The sequence below is a fragment of the Atheta coriaria genome, unplaced genomic scaffold, assembly GCF_025399875.1.
Source record: "Atheta coriaria isolate IRGN ID8LTWV9N9 unplaced genomic scaffold, Caltech_Dcor_3.1 hic_scaffold_3_pilon, whole genome shotgun sequence".
NCBI lineage: Eukaryota > Metazoa > Arthropoda > Insecta > Coleoptera > Staphylinidae > Dalotia > Dalotia coriaria.
Window position 1 is genome coordinate 8,690,268 of NW_027045445.1, and position 26,371 is coordinate 8,716,638.

At 37.9% G+C, this 26,371-nt stretch overlaps 4 protein-coding genes and 2 long non-coding RNA genes across 9 annotated transcripts in view; 4 read left to right on the forward strand and 2 right to left on the reverse strand.

Moving 5' to 3' along the window:
• The window catches only part of LOC135803780 (uncharacterized), a 117,937-nt gene extending 113,073 nt beyond the window's left edge, over nucleotides 1-4,864 (forward strand). Inside the window, exons 14-19 of the mRNA XM_065317473.1 lie at nucleotides 37-274; nucleotides 1,581-1,775; nucleotides 2,047-2,109; nucleotides 2,414-2,685; nucleotides 3,280-3,443; nucleotides 3,639-4,864. Of these exons, the coding sequence (XP_065173545.1) occupies nucleotides 37-274; nucleotides 1,581-1,775; nucleotides 2,047-2,109; nucleotides 2,414-2,685; nucleotides 3,280-3,443; nucleotides 3,639-3,947 (1,241 nt within the window). The 3' untranslated portion in view covers nucleotides 3,948-4,864. The remainder of the gene's footprint in view (nucleotides 1-36; nucleotides 275-1,580; nucleotides 1,776-2,046; nucleotides 2,110-2,413; nucleotides 2,686-3,279; nucleotides 3,444-3,638) is intronic.
• Nucleotides 4,865-5,816: 952 nt separating this feature from the next.
• Nucleotides 5,817-7,231, forward strand: LOC135803782 (RING finger protein nenya-like). Its single transcript, XM_065317475.1, has 6 exons — nucleotides 5,817-6,110; nucleotides 6,193-6,343; nucleotides 6,420-6,538; nucleotides 6,603-6,752; nucleotides 6,816-7,004; nucleotides 7,063-7,231. Exons 2-6 carry the CDS (start codon nucleotides 6,232-6,234, stop codon nucleotides 7,174-7,176), a joined length of 684 nt encoding a protein of 227 aa, XP_065173547.1. The 5' UTR covers nucleotides 5,817-6,110; nucleotides 6,193-6,231; the 3' UTR covers nucleotides 7,177-7,231.
• Nucleotides 7,232-7,328: 97 nt separating this feature from the next.
• Nucleotides 7,329-10,002, forward strand: LOC135803781 (uncharacterized). Its single transcript, XM_065317474.1, has 2 exons — nucleotides 7,329-7,542; nucleotides 7,617-10,002. The coding sequence occupies exons 1-2, from the start codon at nucleotides 7,434-7,436 to the stop codon at nucleotides 9,830-9,832; spliced, it is 2,325 nt and encodes a 774-aa protein (XP_065173546.1). The 5' UTR covers nucleotides 7,329-7,433; the 3' UTR covers nucleotides 9,833-10,002.
• A 256-nt stretch (nucleotides 10,003-10,258) lies between these two features.
• Nucleotides 10,259-17,696, forward strand: LOC135803925 (uncharacterized). Of its 2 annotated transcripts, none has more exons than XR_010550911.1 (2): nucleotides 10,259-10,516; nucleotides 16,421-17,696. It is a non-coding gene; the product is annotated as an uncharacterized lncRNA (long non-coding RNA). The 2 variants fall into 2 exon arrangements; XR_010550912.1 differs by lacking the exon at nucleotides 10,259-10,516 and adding an exon at nucleotides 13,752-16,273.
• A 980-nt stretch (nucleotides 17,697-18,676) lies between these two features.
• Nucleotides 18,677-21,967, reverse strand: LOC135803926 (uncharacterized). 2 transcript variants are annotated; one of them, XR_010550914.1, is made up of 7 exons: nucleotides 21,568-21,967; nucleotides 20,604-20,677; nucleotides 20,440-20,491; nucleotides 20,272-20,327; nucleotides 20,112-20,163; nucleotides 19,948-19,999; nucleotides 18,677-19,193 (listed from the first exon to the last, which is right to left on the reverse strand). It is a non-coding gene; the product is annotated as an uncharacterized lncRNA (long non-coding RNA). The 2 variants fall into 2 exon arrangements; XR_010550913.1 differs by lacking the exon at nucleotides 18,677-19,193 and adding an exon at nucleotides 19,721-19,880 and having other exon boundaries at nucleotides 21,568-21,966.
• A 192-nt stretch (nucleotides 21,968-22,159) lies between these two features.
• Nucleotides 22,160-26,006, reverse strand: arm (armadillo). 2 transcript variants are annotated; one of them, XM_065317658.1, is made up of 6 exons: nucleotides 25,732-25,990; nucleotides 25,425-25,487; nucleotides 23,436-25,364; nucleotides 23,223-23,374; nucleotides 22,983-23,079; nucleotides 22,160-22,779 (listed from the first exon to the last, which is right to left on the reverse strand). In XM_065317658.1, exons 2-6 carry the CDS (start codon nucleotides 25,456-25,458, stop codon nucleotides 22,583-22,585), a joined length of 2,409 nt encoding a protein of 802 aa, XP_065173730.1. In that variant the 5' UTR covers nucleotides 25,459-25,487; nucleotides 25,732-25,990; the 3' UTR covers nucleotides 22,160-22,582. The 2 variants fall into 2 exon arrangements, with proteins under 2 accessions (XP_065173730.1, XP_065173731.1); XM_065317659.1 differs by lacking the exon at nucleotides 22,983-23,079 and having other exon boundaries at nucleotides 22,624-22,779; nucleotides 25,732-26,006.
• Between the last annotated feature and the right edge of the window lie 365 nt (nucleotides 26,007-26,371).

A 26,371-nucleotide genomic window follows, 5' to 3' on the forward strand; every position in this document is an offset into this window, starting at 1 on the left:
TTTTTATGTTTTTATATTGCATTTATAAAATGTTAGGTTATGGTCCGATGAGTCCACATCCAGGATACGGAATGACGACAGTGGGTGCTGATTATCCAACCAATCCGTACACGCCGTACACAACGGGATATTCATGCACAGGCGGGTATCCTGGGGCGGTGACCACTGGGTACCCAGCACCGCCAGGCGGATATTCTCCTGGACCTTGTTATTCTATGCCGCCACCTCAACATTCCCTCTCACAGCACGACAAGCAACCTAATAAGGACAATAGGTAAATATCAACATTGCCAAAAATTAAAATTTAGAAAATAAGCAGCTGGCTTTGAAACAATTAATTCGAAAACAAAATGGGGTCGATTGTTAAGTCATTTCCGTAAAAGTTAACCATGACAAACTGTGAAACACCAACCAGGTAATTTATTTGTTTCAATCACGTTGAATTAAGAGTTAAATTCTGTTTAAAACACGAAAACGGTGTGTGTGTACTGAGAACCATTTTCTGTGAGTATTAATTTATTAGGTGCTGGTTTGCTATTAAAAAAATGGCGAATGTAAAATGGTACAAGTCATATTTTGTAGGTTATGTAAGTTTGACAAGTCAAACATCAGTCAAAACACTTATATTATCAGTTTATTGCTTACCTAACATAATATGCGTCATTTCACAGCAAAAATCAATACAGTTGACTACTTTTAACGACGCAACACTATTTAAACAAGTCCGTTGGTGTAAATATTGTAAAACATCGAAAACAAGTGTTAAAATAATTTTTTGATGCGCCCCTGTCTATAATTCAAACGCGACCGCTTGGATGCGCTTCCAACCGTTGCGGCGCATGCGCTCTGTGCCCCCACTAAACTCACAATGTATGGCGCTCCGCTTTATGCTTCGTTTGTACCGGTGCGTAACAAACGAGTCGAGTCGATGTCGGCGTCCATCGCTCGCGCGCAAAACACCAAAACTTTGCCAAACACTCGAAACAAACGCCCGCACGCATCCGCCTATGCGTCGGCTGCAAAAATTCGCCACAAATAGTGCAAACATGGACGCGTACAAATAGAATGCGAAAAGTTTGAAAGTTTCAAAAACGAAAAGTGCACACACACGGAATGCAATAAAAAGTTTACCACAGCAGTATGACGATGGAAACAAACCAGCGCGATGAGGAAGATGTCGACTCGGCGATGTTTTTCCGCATCTTCGACGAAATGGGCGGCGCATACTACGACGAAGAGCAAGACGCTTACTATGGGTAATGATATTTAACCTGACAATAGGCAGGTAGACGCATACAAACAAAAACTTGTGAAAAAGTTACAAAACAAGCCATGTATTTATAGGTTAGTTTGTAATTTGTTAGTTTACAGACGAAAAAGCCATTCGCGAAGTGTTTCAATACTTATTTTATCGCGTACTAAATTGTTTGGAATGACTTTTATGTTTTGCGTTGTAAATCTAAACACAAGAAGCCATAGGATTACAAATACAATACAAGTTTACGACAGGGTTGGATTTAAAATTTTTGTTTTTAAAAATAATTCATAAATTGATGTATAATGTGTTTAAATTGTTTTAGTTTATCCGGATGTCCACGATCGGATCGTTCACAATTGGCGGCGCACTCACAGGAACTGAAATGCCCAACGCCCGGCTGCGACGGGTCGGGCCATGTCACCGGGAATTACTCATCGCACCGCAGCCTCTCCGGCTGCCCGCGTGCGAACAAACCGAAGAGCAAGCCGCGCGACGGCCAGGACTCGGAACCGCTAAGGTAAAGCTCGTCCCCGACAGTGCAACGCACACAGCGAAACTATAGCGTTACAATAAAACAAGATGGCCGCTTCAATTGACCAGAAGCGCCATGCAATATATTCAAAAAAAAACCAAACGCGACGATTTGATTCGAAACTTTTTGCGAAATCGACCGCCCGTAGTACGTTGTAATGCTGTGTTGATTTGTTGTTGACTTGTTGATCACAACTGTGGTGTTGTTGTTTTATTTTTCTAACGTTGAGCTTCGCTTTTTCACGCCCTACCTATAGATGCCCGATACCGGGCTGCGATGGTTCAGGACACGCAACTGGCAAATTTTTGTCGCATCGAAGGTAATTTCTATTCCATGATTGCAAACCAAAACAAACAAAATGAGTGTTTATTTTTTTTCTCGCTTTATTTTTCGTTGAAATTTTGATTCTTTGATCTCGATTTAGTTTTGTTTTGTTGTTTTTTTTTTGTTTTAGTTCTTCCTTTAGTAATTTCTTCTATCATTGAGACAAAAAGCGGTGGATTGATTAATTATTTTGGATTTTTTTGAAATTTAGAAACTTATTTATTCCTTCATATATATTCCAAGCACCAGAAATGTTGCAAGTGTGCGAGATCTGAAATCTTTCTCTGTTGTCTGTTCAGTGCGTCCGGATGCCCGATCGCCAACCGAAACAAGATGCGCATCATGGAGACGGGCGGGCCGGTGGAGAGTCACAAGGTGGCTGTCGCCGCCGCCACCGCGATGAAGTTTGACGGCGTCAACTGCCCGACGCCCGGCTGCGATGGTACGGGGCACATTAACGGCTCGTTTCTCACGCATCGATCGCTGAGCGGTTGCCCTGTTGCAGGTCAGACCGTCAAGAAGCCCAAGTACTCGGAGGACATGCCCTTCTACGCGTCCAAAACCTACACAGGTATTTATTCCGACGCGCCGCCGCCGCAGCAGCAGCAGCAGCAGCCGCTTTGTTCTTTTCTGGATTGCCGTGTTCTTTTCGTGTTTTCTACCAATTTATTATTTCTGCACGTTCGATGTCGTAGTCTAAGATTTATAATAAGATTTAAAGGTGTGAATGGGAGAGAGTGTGTGCTTTGTGTAGGAAACCATGAACCATCTTGGCGCCGCCCCCCAAATGCGGGCGGGGCGTGCCTCGTTTCTGTTGCTATAAAACAAATGTTTCAATTTCAGATCTGATATATTTCTAAGCGAGCGCAGTTGCGAGTTGCTAGAGTTGAACGTGTGATATATTAAACTGGAGTTTAAAACTAACCAAACAAAAACAAAAAAAAACAAACAGAGTCTATTTTTTACAAAGTAAAGAGAAAGTTTAAGAGGTTCGTGGTGGGTGCCGGTGGTGGTGGTGGTGGTAGTCGTGGTGGTGGTGATTGGTGCAAATGGCCGTCTGGAAGATGAAAGATTAAAAGTAATTACAAATATCCCTCGGCTCTGGCGGGCGCGTTGCGGGCGATTGCTTCTAACGCTGGTGCGCCATGTTGCGCGCTTGTTGCAGGACTGGACGGCAATGGCGCGACGGGCGCCAACGGCGAGGACCTCATGAGCCTGGAGGCGGAGATCTCGGAGCTGCAGCGCGAGAACGCGCGCGTCGAGTCCCAAATGCTGCGTCTCAAGTCTGACATCAATGCGATGGAGAACCATCTCAGCAATGGCGAAAAGGTATTGATACGCATTCTTTGCCTATTCAGTTGAAATATTATGATATTACATGTTAGACAAATCGAAATTCTTGCTTTAATGTTTGATGCTTTTCGTTTTCACAAAACGTAAACCTAACATATAGTTTCATATATTTCACCGCCCACAGTCGGATTGCAATAAAAACCCAATTCTCACCCTCCAAAATTCTACCAGGAAACGACGGTAATGGCGCAGCGCAACACCAACCTGAACGAGTACTATGAAAGTCTGCGCAACAACGTCATCACGCTGCTGGAGCACGTGCGGTTGCCGGCCGGTGGTGGCGGCGGCGGTCCTAACCCCACTGGGGGTGCTCCCGGTGCGCCACCTGAGAAGCTCGGCCAGGAGAACTTTGACTCGTACCTCACCAAGCTGCAGACGCTCTGCACCCCCGAAGGGTACTGCAGCGACGAGAACCGCCCTCTGTACGAGACGGTCAAGTGCGCCCTGCAGGACTTCACCGTGCTTCCTACGCCTATCTAAGCAAGGGCGCGTTTAACCCACCCCCACGCACGCCATCTATGATCTGTTAGTTGTAATCGTGTCGCGCAGGGTTCGCTTCGAATGACGATATTTATATTTAAATTGTGATCTAACTGTAAATACAAATTACGCATATGACGATTGTGGAGGAATCCCAAAGAGATAAAAAAACGCTGTAGATAAATTACTTTAGTGCGCCCAGCCGTAGCCCGGCGAGACTTGTGTATATTGTAACTGTAAATAGTCTGTTTTACGTTTATAATGTTTTTATAATGAGTAAGATTGTTTCCTCTTTTTTATAACGACGAAAACCTAAACAAATTGTATCTGTACAAAGCGACGCAGGACGATGATGAGTATGATGTTGACGGTGAAGCTAACTCACTGACGTAACGAAACCACGCGACATAGACCAGTTTTGTTTCCCTTAGAACTGTGATTATGTAAACGAGTATATAAATTAATGATATAGACCTTAATAGTGTTATTTGTAAACTCTTTGAAAATGTGCAATTGAATATAAATGATAAACAAAAACCCAAAAAAATGATGACGCGCAGTCACGAGGTGTTCAGATATCGATGTAAAGCGACACGCTGACTATGATTTGATCGTTTATCTCTCCTCCCCGCCGAAGTAACAACACACACACACATTCGTTTTTCTACTTACCGTGACTACATACTATGCATGCATCTATGCGGAAAACTATTTCAAGCTCGTTGTGAAAAATCTGTACATACTGAAAAAACAAATGATGCGCCACGCGAAACACGAACGGAGGCGAATGTTAGTATAATTCCGAGAAATTCAACTCTACATTCATTATTGGGTATTTCATTTGTTCACACATCAAATATCTATGTTATAACTACATGTGTTGTTATAAAATATTATTAAAACTATATTAATGATAACTCATCTGGAGAATTTCTACCATTGACTCCATTTTTGTTCAGTTTTTGATATTAAGGGTTTGGTTATTGTTTTTTTAACTGTCAGAAGCTATTCCAATCAGTTCCAGCGAACATTTGTTTTTGCTATGAAGCCAGTTTTGTTATTAAATTAATTTTCTAGTCAATACCGTGAAAATATTTGATGATTTTAAACTTAGAGATCCAAAACTGTTAAAAGTTTAGTCCTTACATATCTGCAGGATTGGTTGCATTAATTATGGAATATGATTAATAGTGCGCTTAAGAACAACTACAAAGTTTGGTATTCTTTACTTAAATATGATAGTATACTTCCCCTCCCCTATCATGGATTGTAAACAAATAGCTGAGTCCGTATCAGCGACCCCTTCAGTCGTCCCCAGGCCGTGCACTGCGACACACGTGTTTATTGCTACGATCAAAATGTGCAGTGATTTAAACAATCATTCTAAAAACAATTGTGATTACGTTGAAGTGACTTCTTGAGAATTATATCGTTGTTAACAAAATGGCAAACGTAACTTACATAGTTAATTATTGTGCTTTAGTTATAAAGGTGTTGCGAAGTGAACTCTGAACTCTAGAAACAGTGAATTGTTGATGTTTTGAAGATAGTCATGCCGCGAACTGAATTGAAGGATTCCAGTAGGAATGCACTAAAGATTGGAGCAAGTGAAGTTTCAAAGAGGGAACAGGCTTGGAGACGTCGATGAATTGATAATTATTGCAAACGGTTTACGAGAAACCAACCAAACATGTCTCGGAAGTTGTTATCTACGACGAAAACACAGAACAGCAACCGAGTGAAAGTACGGTGAATCTAATCTTAACCCGATTCCAAAAACTAACCAACGCTGAGATGTGCAAATTATACCTGTAAAGAACATAAATTCCTCTACAAAATTCGGATATTAAAGGAATGTTTTCACATTTAGGCAAAAAGTAAGTACTTTTGCAATAAAAATATTTACTGCGTATGCATATTAAGTATAATACATAACAGCTCTAAATTACATTAATTACGACATATATTTTTATTTCATCACTCATAAAATAATCAATTTTATATAAAAAACAAGGTATCATTGTATAAAATTTTCATGACTTCTTTCGTCAATTTTTTGAAACCAGTTTAAAAAACTGAGTTAGTTGGTGGCGCCACCACGAGCAGGTGCTGCAACTACAAATGATTCTTTCAATTTTTGTTTTTCACTGATCATTAATCTTAGTGCGTATATTAAACTATAATATTAGTGAAATTACATTCATTATTTACTCAAATGTAGTCTTTAAGTGATACAAAGTTACAGTTATTACCTTACTACGACGTAAAGCAGCTTACTTTAAAAATGTCATCAATAGCATGGCTTCATTGTAATAAATGCGCCGTCTTCAAGAAGCAAACTTTTAATTTAACTGAATGTGGTCATCTCTTGTGTATGGCATGTAACCAACGCGCAAGTAAGTACACATTTTCAACCATTTAAACGTTATCTTCAATTAAACTTTGCACGTGTTTAAAACTTTACAATTACAGTCAACCAGGGAACATGCCCGATTTGTCACAAACGAATTGCAAACGTGATGCCACTAGATAACAACACGCCGCCGGGAATCACTCGTCTTTTTTCCGATGAAAATTTGTGTTTTCCTCAGGTATAGTTTGCATTCGAGTTTATGACAGAAGAATGCATGTAATAATTATATGTTTTCTGTGAAGATTCTAAAATTTCAAAATAAGCAGTATGATCATATTCTTGAACATCTTAAGAAAAGAGTTACTAGCGCTGAGAATGAACTTGAGCAGTTAAAGAAAGAAACTGCTGGTCAATACCAGCGATTGGCAAGTTTAGACCAACAAATGAAAACTGTAAGTTTTTGTCTAGTTGTTTAAAGTTAACAACAAGTACTTTTTATTTTTAAAATTTAATAGTTAAATATTGAGGATGATTGTATGAGCGCACGCCTCGGCATGCCATCAGGATCACGGATGCATATGAGTATCGACAGAAATGGTTTAAATGCTATCAGACGAGAACCACCAAGATTCCAACTTCACCATAATAATCCATTAGATCTTCAGCACCATGAACTTTATGGCAGAAGAGTTAATCCACTAAAGGTGCAATTGTGTTATTATGTCATAGATTTTAAATTTAAATATCCATTGTTGCTTTTAGCCAACTACGGCTTTTGCGCTGCTAAGTGACGATCAAGACAGTTCAGCTAGCAATCGACCCGGATCTTCAACTGGTGCAGTTCCGAAGAAAATTAGCAAAAAGAAGCGTTATTAAATAATAATTTAAATTTAAGTTTTTTAAAAGAATTGCTTTTGTTTTAGAGTTTTTGTTTCTTTTAATAATACGTGCGCATTCATATCGTGCAAATTCTAAAACCTCAAATAAGTAAATCATATTTGGCGCCGTCTTTTACAGCTACACACACAATTTCAAATGACTTCTTAACCTCACTTTAATTTGTTAGTTGTTGTCCACCACGTGCTGGCGGCGTAAACGTGTTTCTGTTTAGTTCTGCGTAAATATTCATTGTCATGGGACGAAAAGCAAAGTTTGACGAAGAACATAATGTTGTTAAAAAGGGCCCCGGGCGCAAGGCGAAGAAACAAAAAGATCCGGTCTTTTTAAAATCACAACTTGCTGGTGAGTTTCGGAAATTAGCCGAAAATTCCGACTTTCTTTTCAAAGTTTAATTTTACTTGAATTTATATTTGTAGAGAATGATGGTCCAAAGAAATTAAGTAGACACCAAGCCAAAAGGGCAATGAAACGTAACGAAAAGAAACAAGTCCGCCAAGAAAAACAGAAATCAGCCTTATTGAAGAAACAACAAGCTGCAGTTTCTACAAAACCTACAAAAAAGAAGAAAGAAGCTTATACTAGTGATGGTGAAGAGGATGATGATGAAGATGAAGATGAATCTGATGAGATTGATGAACAAGAAGATTCTGAACAGGACAGTGGAGAAGAAGCTTCAATGGATGATGAGGATGAAGATGATGCTGAAGAGGAGGAAGAGGAAGATGATGATGAAGGAGAAGGCTACACAGATGAGAACAAGTCATGGCTAAAACCTAAAAATAAGAAAAATATTTCAACAGAAGAAGATTCTGATGAAGCAGAAGAAGAGGAATCTGAAGATGATGAAGACAACTTAAAGGTAGGCAATTTGGATGACATGGATTCTGATCAAGATGATGACTCTGATGAGGATGAAGATGACGAATTTAACGCTGAAGGATCCGATGACGAATTACCGATCGAGAAACAAAATCGCAAGTTAAAGAAGAAAATGGCGAAGATCGCGAAAGAATCTGAAGAGGAAATTCAACTGAATATTAGAGATCAGGAAAAGTTTGAGTTTCCGAGTGGAGATGACCAGGAAACAACCAATTTACAAGACATCCAACAACGAATTCAAGATGTATTGCGAGTATTAGCTGATTTCCAGAGACTCCGGGATGCAAACCACGCTAGATCCGAATACGTAGAGTTATTGAAGAAAGATTTATGCGCTTACTACAGCTACAATGAGTTCCTAATGGAAAAACTCATGCAACTCTTTCCATTGAATGAATTTCTAGAATTCCTCGAAGCATCTGAGGTTCAGCGTCCGCTTACCATTCGTACGAACAGTTTGAAGACGAGAAGACGTGACCTGGCTCAAGCTCTGATTAATCGCGGAGTAAATTTAGATCCGATTGGTAAATGGTCAAAGGTAGGTCTTGTCATCTACTCCAGTCAGGTACCAATGGGTGCAACACCCGAATATCTTGCCGGACATTATATTATTCAAGGCGCGTCGAGTTTGCTGCCTGTAATGGCGCTCGCCCCGCAACCCAACGAAAGAATTTTAGACATGTGTGCTGCCCCTGGCGGTAAAGCGTCGCACATTGCTGCTATTATGAAGAACACAGGCGTGGTATTTGTCAATGACGTAAATAAAGATCGTGTCAAAGCAGTTGTGGGTAACTTTCATCGGTTGGGAATTGTCAATTCGGTGATTTCCACCGTTGACGGGCGGAAATTTCCGAGTATTATTACTGGTTTTGACAGGATTTTGCTGGATGCTCCTTGTACTGGTACAGGTGTTGTTGCGAAGGATCAAAGCGTAAAAACTAGCAAAGATGAACAGGATATTCAGAGATGTTATACGTTGCAAAGAGAGTTGTTACTAGCTGCGATAGATTGCGTTAATGCTAAGAGTACCACAGGTGGTTATATTGTTTATTCTACTTGTTCGATATTGCCGGAAGAAAATGAGTGTGTGATTGATTATGCCCTGAAGAAGCGTAACGTCAAGCTGGTGAATACTGGTTTGGAGTTTGGTACAGAAGGATTTACAAGTTATCGCCAGCATCGGTTTCACCCGACAATGAAGCTGACGAAGCGATTCTATCCGCACACACATAACATGGATGGATTTTTCGTTGCAAAGTTGAAAAAGTTTTCGAATGTTATTCCAAGCAATGCTGGAGATTCTGCTAAGATTGCTGAAGGTGATAAAAAGGAGGAGAATGGTAAACGAGGACATTCCGATGACGAAACATCTTCTGGGGATGATGTTAAAGAGACGAAAGTTGTCAAGAAACAAAAGAGGGACGGTGGTAAAGCACCTAAGCAAAATAAGCAAAATGGCGTACAGAAAACTGGAAATCAGACTAAAAAACAAAAGAATAAACAAGTAAATGGCGGTCAAAGTCCTACCAGTAAATCACCGAAACAATCAAAACAGGCCACAGCACAATCACCCAAAACAAGTCCCAAACAGGCTAAACAAAAGACTGGAAAGAAAAGTCAACAATCGAAATCAAAACCTGGGAAGAAAATGAATTGGGAGAATGTACCGCAGGCTGCAGCATCGAAAATGGCTAAGAAATTGAAGACGAAGAAGAAAATTGGCGGATTTAAAACGAAACCCAAGAAAAAGTAGGTTAATTTTGTTAGGTGTTACTGCAAACTTGAATTAAATAAATAATTGTTCAATTATTTCGTGCTCTGTTGAAGAATTGTATGAGAACAATTAATTTATCTCCGGTAACAGTACCGACGGTTTTGTTTGTTTTCAAACACATTTAAAAATATACAAAATTGCATTTAAAATATTACAATATTACAGAGATAAATTGTTCAAAATAATGTTTCCTTTTAGCATCTGTGATGAGAAGACATTCCTTCAATATGAGGTTTTTTATCCTGATGCAATTGATCTAGTTTAAAATGGTTTACCAGCCTAGTGCAATGCGCATTGATATTGCGCCGATACGTATTACCACGGGCGGTCACTGCGCACAATCTGCGATCGGCGCAAGCACTTTCAGCGCACGCGGCTTTACTCAGGTAGTTTGCCGTGATTCTCCGGTGTGACCGCACGCGTTTCTCGTGGCCCGCCGCCATGTTACTTGTGAATTCGAGTCGATATCTTTTATCAGTTTTTACTTGTTTATTGAATATTTTCGAACTAGGATCATTTTCATCCCTACGCGATTACCGTTCACTGTGTCGCAACTTTCTACATCTCATCGGAATTCAATTCGACCAACAACTATATTAGATCTTGCATGTGGCTGGAACGAATCCCGTTGGACACCAGTTGAAGTTCGGCGTTGATCCATTGGTAAGTTCATAATTCAATTAAAAATCCTTATTTATTTTTGCATTTTAAAATTAAATCTCTATAACATCCCGCGGTCGTAGAAACGTGTAATTAACTAGATATGTACATCGAATTGTATTCAACACAGGCGATTTTATGCAGTGCGCACATTGGAATTTTTGCTCTACGCGCTTATCGGTTTCAACGTTTAAACAACTTTTTATCGCCTAAACTCTTATTCTCTGGCAATACACCGCTGATGTTTTACACATAACTCATTCTCAACTGTGTAGGATTGTTGTGGATTTTCTGATTATTTTTGTTTAAACCGTCAATTAATAATAATATTGGAAATTGTATGTAATATCGTTTAACCCAAATATTTTAATTAATTTTAAATTTCCATCTGATAGAGACTTTACCAATTTCACTAGCTTATTTGATAGAGAATTTTCCGTAGATTAACACCTTGTGATTCGTTCCTTTCTATCGCTTTTAGTTTACGAGATATTCGCGATTGAATAAAATGGGCAAAAATTGAAAAATTTCACTTTTTAGCACTTTTAGTCGCGTTTTTCACCTTTTACTGTAGGAAATATAATTATTTTATATTTTTATCTGATAGACAATTTTCTAGTTTTTCATAATCAATAATTTGTTGATAGCTCTCGCTTTTAGTTTAAGAGATATTAATTATCAAAAATCGTCGAAAAAAAGTATCAAGCACACCCCCCACCCCCTTGGCAATTTTTTCTTAAGAATTAAAATTTCATCTCCCAGATTTCCACTTTAAATAGCCTATCTAATAGAGATTGGTCTGTAGATTAAGACGCTGCGATCAGATCTTAATTATCTCTTTTAGTTTACGAGATATTCGCGATTGAATAAAATGGGCAAAAATTGCAAAATGTCACTTTTTGCACTTTTAGTCGCGTTTTTCGACCTTTTACTGTAGGAAATATAATTATTTTATATTTTTGTCTGATAGAGAATCTTCCAATCTTTCATAATCAACAATTCGTTAGTAGCTATCTCTTTTAGTTTAAGAGATATGAATTTTTGAAAATCGTCGAAAAAAAGTATCAAGCACCCCCCCTTGGCAATTTTTTCTTAAGACTTAAAATTTCATCTCTCAGATTTCCACTTTAAATAGCCTATCTGATAGAGATTGGTCTGTAGATTAAGACGCTGCGATCAGATCTTAATTATCTCTTTTAGTTTACGAGATATTCGCGATTGAATAAAATGGGCAAAAATTGCAAAATGTCACTTTTTAGCACTTTTAGTCGCGTTTTTCGACCTTTTACTGTAGGAAATATAATTATTTTATATTTTTGTCTGATAGAGAATCTTCCAATCTTTCATAATCAACAATTCGTTAGTAGCTATCTCTTTTAGTTTAAGAGATATGAATTTTTGAAAATCGTCGAAAAAAAGTATCAAGCACCCCCCCTTGGCAATTTTTTCTTAAGACTTAAAATTTCATCTCTCAGATTTCCACTTTAAATAGCCTATCTGATAGAGATTGGTCTGTAGATTAAGACGCTGCGATCAGATCTTAATTATCTCTTTTAGTTTACGAGATATTCGCGATTGAATAAAATGGGCAAAAATTGCAAAATGTCACTTTTTAGCACTTTTAGTCGCGTTTTTCGACCTTTTACTGTAGGAAATATAATTATTTTATATTTTTGTCTGATAGAGAATCTTCCAATCTTTCATAATCAACAATTCGTTAGTAGCTATCTCTTTTAGTTTAAGAGATATGAATTTTTGAAAATCGTCGAAAAAAAGTATCAAGCACCCCTTGGCAATTTTTTCTTAAGACTTAAAATTTCATCTCTCAGATTTCCACTTTAAATAGCCTATCTGATAGAGATTGGTCTGTAGATTAAGACGCTGCGATCAGATCTTAATTATCTCTTTTAGTTTACGAGATATTCGCGATTGAATAAAATGGGCAAAAATTGCAAAATGTCACTTTTTAGCACTTTTAGTCGCGTTTTTCGACCTTTTACTGTAGGAAATATAATTATTTTATATTTTTGTCTGATAGAGAATCTTCCAATCTTTCATAATCAACAATTCGTTAGTAGCTATCTCTTTTAGTTTAAGAGATATGAATTTTTGAAAATCGTCGAAAAAAAGTATCAAGCACCCCCCCTTGGCAATTTTTTCTTAAGACTTAAAATTTCATCTCTCAGATTTCCACTTTAAATAGCCTATCTGATAGAGATTGGTCTGTAGATTAAGACGCTGCGATCAGATCTTAATTATCTCTTTTAGTTTACGAGATATTCGCGATTGAATAAAATGGGCAAAAATTGCAAAATGTCACTTTTTAGCACTTTTAGTCGCGTTTTTCGACCTTTTACTGTAGGAAATATAATTATTTTATATTTTTGTCTGATAGAGAATCTTCCAATCTTTCATAATCAACAATTCGTTAGTAGCTATCTCTTTTAGTTTAAGAGATATGAATTTTTGAAAATCGTCGAAAAAAAGTATCAAGCACCCCCTTGGCAATTTTTCTTAAGACTTAAAATTTCATCTCTCAGATTTCCACTTTAAATAGCCTATCTGATAGAGATTGGTCTGTAGATTAAGACGCAGCGATCAGATCTTAAATATTTCTTTTAGTTTACGAGATATTCGCAATTGAATAAAATGGGCAAAAATTGCAAAATGTCACTTTTAGCACTTAGATCGCATATATGAACCGTGCCAAATGTAATTCTCGTACAAGGTCGCGGGCCGTCGACGCGCCGGCTTTGCGCATCTCTTGCTTTCTTATCATAAACTCTCGCGACGTTACTGGCACGGCTTCGGCTTACGCTGCCCATGGTTTGCAGCCAGTTTCGTGTCTGGCGCTGGCGTATCCAGACGCATTTCGCGCGACGCGTATTTTTTTTCTCGGACTTCTATTTTCTACATTTGCATTATATTCGGTCATGAATCGACATGTAACATGCATCATCTGTGTTTTGTGAATGATTAATAGTGCGTTTACGTAAATGATTTTTTGCTCGCTTTTGATGTTTATATTTCAAATTACAAGAATGCTGCGGTTTTATTGTCGGTTATTGTGTGACGTTGTCAGTCGCTAGATCAATTGGATTGATTGCCATGTTGTTCCCCGTTTTTGGGAGGTCCCTTCGTGCTTGAGTAAGTAATTTTTATCTCACCATTTCGATACTCCGCACATAATGTTTGTTTTTCTCTGATGTGTGAATATAATATTATTATGTTGTGCCATATTAAAGAAATATTGCGATTTAATAGACATTATTAAATTGCTTATGAATGGCATTTTCATGCAATATCAATTTTGTTGCATATTAGATAAAATGTGTTTTAAATTTGAACCTGCCATTACTAGATAGTCAGTTAGATGGCACGACGATGCACGTTTTCGCGTTAAATATTGCTTGTCGGTGGTAGTGAGTGCACACCGTGTCCGTGTGCAATCACGCGATTTCGCGCAAGAGATAAGTTTGTTTACCTGCAGATATCGAATTTTTATTTCGTGGAATCAAAACACACCGTTGCTGTTTGTTATATTTGCATCGTAAATAAGCAAATATTCTTCAATTCTTTCATGAATATAACTAACAGTTTTATATTAATTTTTAGTTTATTATAAAAATCATCAAGAATGCAAAACATTTTTATTATCAGCAGATCACTTAAGCAGATATCACTTAAATATTTTATGTAAAATCTTGCACTCTGTCAGCATAAGAAATCAGAATTAGACGAATCGAATTTTAGTTTTTCATTACTTTTTAATAATCTAAATTTTGAAACTACTGTATCATTCATAGATGGCCCTAGCATGACCTAAAAATCGTAAAGTAGATTTGTATTGCTTATTTCTATATAATTATCGGCAAGCGATATTGTAGATTTTTAAGTATAACACGCGAACGCGGTCTTAAAGTGATTTCGGATTAATTTTCCCAGATGCGTAATTTAATTCTTTATTTCCCTGTATCGATATTTATTGCGAGAAAATTCCGTAACGCGAGTTATATTGATAGTTGTGTGTATACTCATATACGCAATAGTACTCGTTGCGCTAGTAATTGTAGTTTTTTTATTATAACACGCGAACGCCGTCTTAAACTAAGTTTGGAATAATTTTCCCAGATGCGGAATTTAATTCTTTATTTCCCTGTATCGATATTTATTGCGAGAAAATTCCGTAACGCGAGTTATATTGATAGTTGTGTGTATACTCATATACGCAATAGTACTCGTTGCGCTAGGAATTGTAGTTTTTTTATTATAACACGCGAACGCCGTCTTAAACTAAGTTTGGAATAATTTTCCCAGATGCGGAATTTAATTCTTTATTTCCCTGTATCGATATTTATTGCGAGAAAATTCCGTAACGCGAGTTATATTGATAGTTGTGTGTATACTCATATACGCAATAGTACTCGTTGCGCTAGGAATTGTAGTTTTTTTATTATAACACGCGAACGCCGTCTTTAAACTAACTTTGGAATAATTTTCCCAGATGCGGAATTTAATTCTTTATTTCCCTGTATCGATATTTATTGCGAGAAAATTCCGTAACGCGAGTTATATTGATAGTTGTGTGTATACGCAATAGTACTCGTTGCGCTAGGAATTGTAGTTTTTTTATTATAACACGCGAACGCCGTCTTAAACTAAGTTTGGAATAATTTTCCCAGATGCGGAATTTAATTCTTTATTTCCCTGTATCGATATTTATTGCGAGAAAATTCCGTAACGCGAGTTATATTGATAGTTGTGTGTATACGCAATAGTACTCGTTGCGCTAGGAATTGTAGTTTTTTTATTATAACACGCGAACGCGGTCTTAAACTAAGTTCGGAATAATTTTCCCAGATGCGGAATTTAATTCTTTATTTCCCTGTATCGAAATTTATTGCGAGAAAATTCCGTAACGCGAGTTATATTGATAGTTGTGTGTATACGCAATAGTACTCGTTGCGCTAGGAATTGTAGTTTTTTTATTATAACACGCGAACGCCGTCTTAAACTAAGTTCGGAATAATTTTCCCAGATGCGGAATTTAATTCTTTATTTCCCTGTATCGAAATTTATTGCGAGAAAATTCCGTAACGCGAGTTATATTGATAGTTGTGTGTATACGGAATTGTACTTTTTTAATATTGTAACACGCGAACGCGGTCTTAGACTAAGTTCGGATTATTTTTCCCAGTTGCGGAATTTAACTCTTTATTTCTTTGTATCGAAATTTATTGTGAGAAAATTCCTTAACGCGAGTTATAATGATAGTTGTGTTTATTCGCATATACGCAGTAGTTTCGTTAGTATAACGCGCGAACCGAATGCGCTGAAATTAACAACTGATTATATTTTTTGAATTATTATATTTTACTTTATTTTAGTGTACTTCAAAAATGTGCTATTTCTATTCTACACGCATATCGGGGTTTGTGTATAAACAAGTTTTTATATCGCTATAAACGTGCGCAGTTCTGCCTCTCATGCTACTAACATTCGACCGCTTCAGTCTGTTCTTACCTGCACGCGGCTCGGCATCATTCTTTCATTTATTCCGATTACATTACATTTTATTATTGATTAAAAATAAGCATTTCTAACGGCACCTAATGACAACAGACATGTAGATTGTTTTGCTAAGGATGATTTGTGCGTAAAATGATTGTAAAACTGGTGTTTCCATGTGCGTGTCGGCTATTGGATTATTTCGATGTTGAGAATTGGAATTAGAAATATGTATCCTATTCGTAATTTTAAGTTAGTGTAATTAACGACTGTCCTTGGCAGGATATTCCGGGAAAATTGTGTGTTAAAATAGTACAGGTTCATTATCCCTCAAAGCGAATATATATAAGTGTGCATCATAGTGCGAGTTCTCACACACGTGTTGTTTTCTTGTTTCAGTACTTTCTATGATTACCTGATGCACTGGTAAGTTTGTAAACGTTATTACATTATACTTTCATATTTATCTAAAATTGCATGTAACGTGAATACCGTAACAACACAAAATTGATGCGTGCCGTCGGATGCGACTTGGATCTACCCGCAGAGTATGGTCATGTCAATCATCGGTTTAATAACGTGAAATTTTCCTTGCTCGCATTTTTATTTCATAAATCTGCAGGCTGTTTAACGTATTTTCGTAGTTTGGCAATTAATTATTGAGAGTAATATATTTGTAAAAGACGATTTAATTTTCTTCCGCGTGTGTGCTTGAGTTGCCGTCGGCGGACACATTTTGCCTTGCTTGTGGCGTATCTGGAGAAGCTTCGCAAGGCAAATTTCAAGATCGCAATAAAATTCATATTGATGTTTTATTTATTCACAACTCTAGCTGCTCTACCTTTCCATTTCTTGATATTCTGAGAGAAACAGGTATTAGTTTAAATTTTCTTGTTGTGTCACCTTCTAATTATGAATGAAATTCTCTGCATCGAAAATTTTGAATTTTCTAATAAAATGTAGCGACTGACTAAACTGACTAAATTGGTCGTTTCTGGGTCGTTTTCTACCTAAACTTTGTATCTTATTTTTAATTTTAGGAATTTCCTGTTTGTATCACCCTGTATGTTTGTTTTTCTTGACTTCCTATTATAAGTTTTCTAAATTTGGTATTCCCGACTGTTTCCTTCTTTGTACTATTGATTTTCTTTTTGTAACACCCTGTATATTTGTTTTCCTTAATTTCCTATGAAAAACTGTCGACATTTAGTGTTTCCTAATATTTTCTATCTTGAACTCGGCATTTTCTTTTGTGATGTAGTAAATTCCTGTTTGCAGCACCCTGTATATTTGTTTTCCTTGTTGTCCGTGAAAATTTAGCATTAGTTGTTGTTTTAGGTTTTTCTTCTTTGCATTTTGAATTTTCTATTTGTAACACCCTGTATATTTGTTTTCCTGATTGTCGGTGAAAACGAGCGTTTGTAATGTTTAGAGGTTTTCGTTTGCACTTATAATTTTCTTTTTGTAACTCCCTGTATATTTGTTCCCATTTTCACTCATGTAGAAAATGGTCTATTTTCTAATTTCTTTATCCCGGTAGTACTTTGCGAAGTGCAACTTGCTTGCATGTGCGCGGCTATGCAGGTCGTAAGTCTTGTTTCAATATGGCGACATGTATTCTGTTGACTTGTAAAATATATACTTGTATTCTATTGTTAATAAATGAATAGTAAGATATATTGACTTCTTTGATTTGTGAACCTCTTCTATCATTTCAGTAACAGGTCTCTAAGAGAATTCCCTCTCTCAGGGGATGATCCCCACTATAAAAATTGTTAAGGTATCCTGTGTGATTTGTGTGCTCCTTCTTTCATTTCAGCTACAGGTCAGAACTTGTAAGAATATTTTTAAGTGTCACCTCTCTTGAGGCGACTTAAAACTTAGAAATATTTTTACAAGACTTTATAAGGATTGTCCTTATAAGGAATTCCCTCTCTCTGGGGGTGATCCCCCACCATAAAAATTGTTGATATGCCTGATAATTTCGGGGATGAAGCGCAGAGACATCGTAGCTGTAGGATGGGCCGGGAGCAATGGACGGATCGAAGCAGTGGGCGATCGACCAGAGCGCCGGAGGCGCTCTGGGAGATCGACCGTAGACTGTCTTATAACGACACGTGCCAAAAAATTTAAAAATCTGATCCTCCCCTGTTCTCTTTCTTCTATCTCCTCCTCTTCTCTACTCTACTTTCTATTCTCCTTCTTCTATCTTCTTCTATCTTCTTCTATTCTCTCATTCTCTACTACTTCTCTATTTCCCTGATCTCCCGTTCTCCTTTGACTTTCTTACTTCTCATGTTGCCTTCACATATATTTCAATTCTCTTATATTTCGTTGCAATTCATATATGCAACCCAAATTACACCTGATATTTTTATATTTGAGAAAAATGCCTTTTATACCTGAGATTCGATCCGTGTCTGCTAGCATGCCAGCAGGTGCACGTCTCCACTCGACCACCGAGTGTTTTTATCATTGTTATTTGATTCTTCTATATATGTTTCTGTTTTTATCATGTTTTTAAAAACAACAACACAATTCAAGCAACAGCAATGCATTGTACACGCTTCCCGCACGTAAGATGTATATACTATATGATTTAAGACACCGATACTGAAAACAACAAAGGGGATGCCACAAAGAACTAAGAATTAGTTTATAACATTACAATGTGTTTTATTGACAACATTTAAAATACATTTGTCAGTCAAATTAAAAAAAACATTGACGAATTTCAAATCACGTAGCAATAAAGACTTAACTTAAAATGTGCGCATCTCCAATACTTCTTTTATGGATATCGCAGATTCCATGGCTCCCATACTCAAGAACTGGGCACCAACGTTGTCTATCAGCAGGAATTAATAATAAACCCTAGTTTTGCCAATATGCGAGAAGATAAACGACTGCCGATAAACACGCACGCGGCGCACATAAAGACCAACTCGGTTGTAGATAATGCCACAACCGAATAATACTTAGCGACGGCCGACGTAACAAGCGCACAAGCGAACCGAACCGATGATTAATTGGGGTTGTGCCACATTAGCCTGTTACGAAAGGCCAATGAAGGCAATTACAGAATTAAAGTAAGACACGCGAAAAGTCGCTACGCAGATCGACTGACGACCAAAACACGTGTTAACCGCAGCACAGCGCGCGATCGACTAAACTGCAAAGAGAATTGATATCAGGACAAAGAAGATAGCCCCTACCAGTACTATCTAAATAAGCAAAAAAACTGACGCGCTGCGCCGACACAAGCAGCATAGCAGACACAAAACAAAATTTAAAACATCAGGGTAGTGTTTATTACTTTTGGTTCATTCAATTTGATTTGAGGTAAGCTCTGCTTGTGTTCCAAAAATCCTAAATAATTAAGTGAGACTGCTGGAAATTCAGCTGCCTACTGCACTTTCTGCGATCCTAATATCAAAAAGAATATGGTGTTATAAAATTCATTAGATTTCTCAACAAAATTCGTCGAGCAATTGCTGCTCATCAGTCTATAGTATTAGGAACGCAGAAAGTGAACATAAACAGTTCCCGCCAGATTATTATATATATTATTTCAATTTGTTTCTATAAAATTGCAAATAGGGCCTAAACGGTTAATGCTAGCAAAAAAAGTTACAAAAATGATTGATGTAGAATGAAATTGTCTATAAGAATTTGAAAACAGGATTAAAAAATTTCAACTTTTAATTTCGAGCATTAAGAAGAGAAATCTTTTGCCTTTTTTATAACAAAATCTTTCGTTAAAATTTTTTTGTGCCATTTTCATCATTTTTTAATAAAGATGCCATCTTGTAGAGAATTTTTCAAGGATAAAAAGTATGAAGTTCTTTATCTTCTAGCCCTTGTCGAGATAATTACGATTTAATCTTCTAATTCGGAATGTTCACAATTAAAAATTAAATACATACATTCTCATGCAAGAATGGTCCTTCTACGGTGTCAGACTCAGGTGCAAAATCCCTAAAACCGGCAAAAATTAGTCCTTCGAACATAAAAATGTAATTTTGGGGATCAATTTTTGAGATAATCACAAAAGTTATTTCGAAAAATGATAAAGAAATTAAATACTCACAATCTGATGCAAGAATAGTTCTTCTGCGGTGTCAGACTCAGGTACGAAATCCCTAAAACCGGCAAAAATTAGTCCTTCGAACATAAAAATGTAATTTTGGGGATCAATTTGTGAGATAATCACAAAAGTTATTTAGGAAAATGATAAAGAAACTAAATACTTATAATCTGATGCAAGAATGGTCCTTCTACGGTGTCAAACTCAGGTGCAAAATCACTAAAACCGGAAAAAATTAGTCCTTCGAACATAAAAATGTAATTTTGGGGATCAATTTGTGAGATAATCACAAAAGTTATTTAGAAAAATGATAAAGAAATTAAATACTCACAATCTGATGCAAGAATGGTCCTTCTGCGGTGTCACACTCAGGTACAAAATCCCTAAAACCGGCAAAAATTAGTCCTTCGAACATAAAATTGTAATTTTTGGGATCAATTTGTGAGATAATCACAAAAGTTATTTAGGAAAATGACAAAGGGATTAAATACTTACAATCTAATGCAAGAATGGTCCTTCTACAGTGTTAGACTCAGGTGCAAAGTCCCTAAAACCAGCCAAAATTACTCCTGCGAACATAAAAATGCAATTTTGGGGGTTAATTTGTGAGCTAGGCACAGAAGTTATTTAAGAAAAAGATAAATAAATTAAATACTTACAATCTGATGCAAGATTGGTCTTTCTACTATCTAAAAACACGACTGAAAGTGCTAAAAATTGCAATTTTTCAATTTTTGACGATTTATTATAATTCCGAGATACAGCCGAATTTCCACGGCGTGTTGCTTTATCTAAATTTGAAAGAATAATTGAAATCGCACGAACAGTTCCCGAGATACAGTCAAATTTCCACCGCGTGTTTCAAAAATTCACAAAATTATTAAAAGTTTCAAAGCAATTTTTAAGCGTTTTTAGCGTGTTTATGAGGGCCGGCAATGTCCAATAATATCTCGCCCTAAATTTGAAAGAATAATTAAAATTGCACGAACGATTCCCGAGACGGTAGCCGATTTTCCACCGCCTGTGTCGCAAATTCATAAAAATTTTATAACTTTGAGAGCGGTTTTAAGGATTTCTAGCGTGATTTCGATGATGCTAAAACGTAGCATGTATTTTCACTCGTACGGAATCCCCATGTGGATAACATTCAAGACGCCTCACAAGCAAAGCCTGTTAAACGCAAAAGAAAGTATAAAATTTTGAATGTAATGGAAATATCAAAATAAAACATTTGTTACATTTTGAACAGTTGAAATAAGAACGAATCAAATTCAACTAGACGCACGCGCTGCGGAAGATACTGTAACATCACGCCACAAGTTATCAGTGAAGCCGATAATAAATGTTGTTTATTTACTAACAGACCGGTAGGTACGCCGAGAGAAGGTGAATACAATCCTAGTATGCAATGTCTACACGTATACATTGGGGATAGGGAATAATTTAATTGAAAACTTACCTGAATATGGTACCGCACATCACGTACGATTAGCGTCACTTTCTTCAATTGCGATGCCCATATTAGTTGATAAACAATAGCAAACGGCGGTCATTGAAAGAGAAAATTAGTTCGATTATCACGATTTCTGTGTGTGAAGTCACTTGCAAAAAATAAATTATGAAACTATAACAGCAAAACGCGAGAGATATGCGGTTATCGAATATAAATTGATTAACCAAATTAAATACTCAATAATGATCGCGAGCCATAAGGCATGCTAACGTTCTCACCGGCAGACCGAACCATACTAGACTGTAATACTAAGATTGCAGGCATGCGCAACTGGTTTAGGCACAAACAGAGAGATACAGGTATATAGTACGCTAGTGCAAGCAAAATATATCGCGTTGAATCGAAAACGCGGGACCATCACCAAACAACTAGTTTGATAATACATTCTGCAATTGGTAGACCTACAACGTATGCAACCAAGTAAAGCGGATATACCCGTTAACATTTGCGGAGAGCACCGCGCACTATCCGAATCGCAACGCAGCTAAAGTCACAAACAACATGTAAGCCGAACAGAACCCAAGGACATATGCACACATTTCAAAATTTCAGTGAATATTTAATTGCAAAAATCGTTATTTTGATTATAGTAGTAGTATATATTTCCTATGTCATTTTGTGAACATCTCTACCGATAATACACAAAGTTAATATACTATGTGGACAATATGTCCTTAATAACTACCCTGTATCGGTTCAATTTGTTCCATGATAAATTTTGTAGAATAAAATGCCAAATGTTTGTTAACATCAACATAAAAATAAATTTATCTAAATGCATATTCTTACTTTACGATGAAACGAAAAGTTGCGATGTTTCTAGCACTATTTCAATAAACTTTAAATTAAAAGTTGTTTATGTATTAATTAAAATTAAGTTAATTGTTGTATAAAAAGATTCGCTGCTCATAAAAATCTTACTGTCGCCAGCAAGAGACACACACACAATTAAAACAAACGTTTACAAGTCGGTGTCGTACCAAGCTGCCACTTGGCTGTTATCAGTCGGCGGAGGCGGCAACTGGTCCATGGTGTCAAAGTCGAGGTCGGTCGGATCATTACCGACATCCATTGCATCCAGCACCCCAAAGGGAGAACCAGTACCTCCGTGCGAGCCGATTTCTAGGCCCTGCATGTCTATTGGTATCTGGTCATACCCTAAACACAACAAAAATATTATAAGAATAAAAATAAAACAGTTTTTAATGGATGTTACATATTTACAGTTAGTATTGTTACCTTTTCCGCCTTCGAAACTTTACACATATAAGTTAATTCATGCAGAAAGAAAACAAATTAGGTTAGGTGTTATAGGTAGGATCAAAGTTTAGGTTATGTTGCAAAAGTGTTTCGGTGATTACCTGGTTGCTGATATTGTGCCCGTCCGCCATGACTGCTGTGCACGCTAGGTGGGCTTTGTGCGTAAATATCATATGGTTGATCAGGACTCAAAATGTCCTAGAATGAGGTGAAAAGAAAAAAATGCAAAACAAAATTTACAAAATAAAACACAACGCCCTCTACCAATCAACAAATAATAACTCAAATAATATTTTACAGCAAACACTTTCAGAGTAAATAAATAAGAAAATTATAAATACCTGGAGGTCAGAAGCCATTCCAAGGTCAGCATTCCACAAATTCTCCTCTCTGAAGAGCGAATTACCCAATTCCATGGAAAGACGCTTCTTGTAATCCTGCGGTTTATCTTCACTCATGCGGAAGAGCACTGCAGCTGCATAAGTTGCCACTCCTAACAAATTTAAATAATAAATATTAGAATTAAAACTAAAATTATAAAATATTCTGCATACCTTCATTACGGGAATGTAAAAGTTCCGTCAGCGGGGCAGTGGCACCCTCCTGCTCGATCAACTCCGCACCTTCCTTATCAGCAGCCAATTCGCAAAGCACGCCAGCTGCGACGCGTTGAATATTCTCAATATCATTGAACAGCAATTGCACGAAAATCGGCGTCACCATCTGCTGTCTGATAACCGCCCTGTTGTGTGCTTCACGCGCTAAAATATGCAACGCTCCCACAGTCCCTTCGACAATCTCCTCCATTCTTACACCATCAGCATAATTTGCCGCGGTTGTAGACCCAGCACTTGTTACACTCGACCTCTGTCTTTGTGTATCCTGGAAAGCCCTCATCAACAACTGCACTAAATGATGCACAGCGCCATGTTCTCTCAATGGTGCATGATTGGCCGGACACAATGCAAGGTTGCGAATCAGACCAATCACAGCCTTGATCAGCGGCCATCTTGACGGCGGACTTAGGAGTTTCACGATCACCTGAATACCATAATTCAAACGCACTGAATTTTGCGCCATTTCAGATTCTGAATGCCTTGAAGTTAAATGACGCAAAGCGCACACAGCAGGTTCTGTGATCTCTTCACGATCACCAGCGGTGACAATAGTTCTCACCAGTGCATCAACTCCACCAACTTGACAAACAGTCACCTTGTTTCTATGATTGTTACAAGTCAAGTTGGAGAGAATGCCAGCGGCGCATGTTACAACATTACTGTCTGGTGATTGTAGAACCTGCACCAATGATTGTAACATATTTTCCAAATTCTCAACCTTTGTAGCCGCATCAGACAAGTTTCTCAATGTCCACAAACAGTTCTGCACCAATCGTTGACTGGAATCAACAAGATGCATGGCCAAGGCTTGCATACCACCAGCTTCAACAATGGCTGGTTTATTACTCGAACAAACCGATAAAACCTTCAATACCCTTGAGGTGGTCCACAACAACTTCTCGTAATCATACGAGCGCATAATGCGCACCAACTCAACTGGACCCTGCGACGCAAGAATAATCAACTTGCTTTCTTGATTACCATACGCCAAAATCTGCAGGCAATCAGTAACAATCGCTAGGAATTTCACATTGTTGCGATTCAACAATGCGACCATCTTCTGTAGGCCACCAGCCAAACGCACCGCCATCTTGGATCCGTCTTGATGCAACAGTAAATTATGCAATGTTGTAATTGCATAAAACAAAACACTCTCAACAGGAGAGCTTAGAAGTTTAACCAGCGCTGGAATACCACCGCTTTTGAATATGGCGAGCAATCCCTGTCGATGATGCGATAATTTATGCATTGTTCCAACCGCAGCCTTGGTGGTTTCCAAATCATTGGAGTTGGAAATGGCACGAACGAGAGCAGCGACCATTTGCGGACTGTTCATGATAGCATGACGCGAGGCTTCTTTCTTCGACAGTTGATGCACCATCATGGCGGCCTGCGATACAACAACCTGATCTTCATCATTCAAGAGTTTAATCAACTCTGGTACAGCACGCGTTGCAAGATCAGCGTCATCCTGATAATTAATCAAGTTAACCACAGCATGTTTTAGCATCTGGCTGGGTTCAGCCAGGCGTTGCACAGCCGTCTGATTGCCGGGATCGAATTGAGTTGAAGGGATTTCGATGCCTTCTTCAAGAGTTTCCGGAAACATTGCAGCTCGCACGCGTTGCGAACGCGTTTGATTCAGTTGATTGTTCATGTCATCAACTTGATCCTGTGTGAAGCCTTGAAGACCCTGATCCAGATCAAAAAAGTCCATGTCTTCATCTTCTTTTCCAGTTAAAGATGGAACTTGGGTGGCGGCCCCGGAATGCACGCCAGAATCTCCCATGTAGGAGTTCTGTTGCCACATCAGGGTTTGTTCTTTTGCGTTGATCGGCATGTCGGATTGGTAATTACCATGCGACACTAAGCGAAAAAGAAAATCAGTTAAATATGTCATATTTGTGACTAATATTTGTTACTTACTGTTCCGATTTTGATTCGCCTGCATGTAACTCATGGTGAATCGGTGTTAAGTCGACTTAGCACCTAAAATATCACACAAAACTTAATATTTATTATAAACACGCTTATTTTCTTTTGTTATACGCGCAAATATCAAATTTGATAGTGTTTTCTATTGTTAAAACGAATGACAAGAGAATGGAATGCAGTGTATGCAGTGAATGCACTTATTCAAGAAAAGAGTTCATCGACATGCGCTATCGGCCATTACGTGCACATTGCACCGACGGCTGTGACTTAAAAACCTTCCATAAGATAAATCACATACCTTACACTCGACGAGCCGCACACAACTAGTGATAATCCGCAGGTCGCTTCGTCACACAGTCCGGGAACACAATGAGTGATTCACAATACACGACTGTACCACACCCGCTCTACCTGCGAATGCGAAATGTGGTAATGCCGCGCCGACTGACTCAGCCCGACTGCTCGAGTGATCGTTTGTCGTTGCGCTCTACACTCGTAAACACACACAGCACCCACAACACGACGCACGAATGCAGTGCAGCGCAAACCAGCAAAGCCTTGTCAGCGACGTAATATTTTTCCAAACGAAATTCAACCCAACGCAACTTTGATGCGTTTGATGCTAACAAGTTCTCAACGTGCATTGGTATCGTCACATTGTACTTGGCTTAACATAGGAAACAAGCGACAATTTACATCTACTATAGTGGTTTGTTAAAGTTACTTGCTGCGGAATGAACTGTCACTTGTTTACGTATGCTTTACGAAGATATTACGACAGTTCCAATGGGTAAAGCGTGGCTCCGGACGGAATGAACGTGCATGCTCTATCATTTTCATTTTGTTTGATCTATGTTGTCATCTCGTTCGCTCCAGCAATTTCGTAATCGGGACTGGGTGGACCGGGTTTGAGAGGGCGATATTAAATTCCTCTCTCG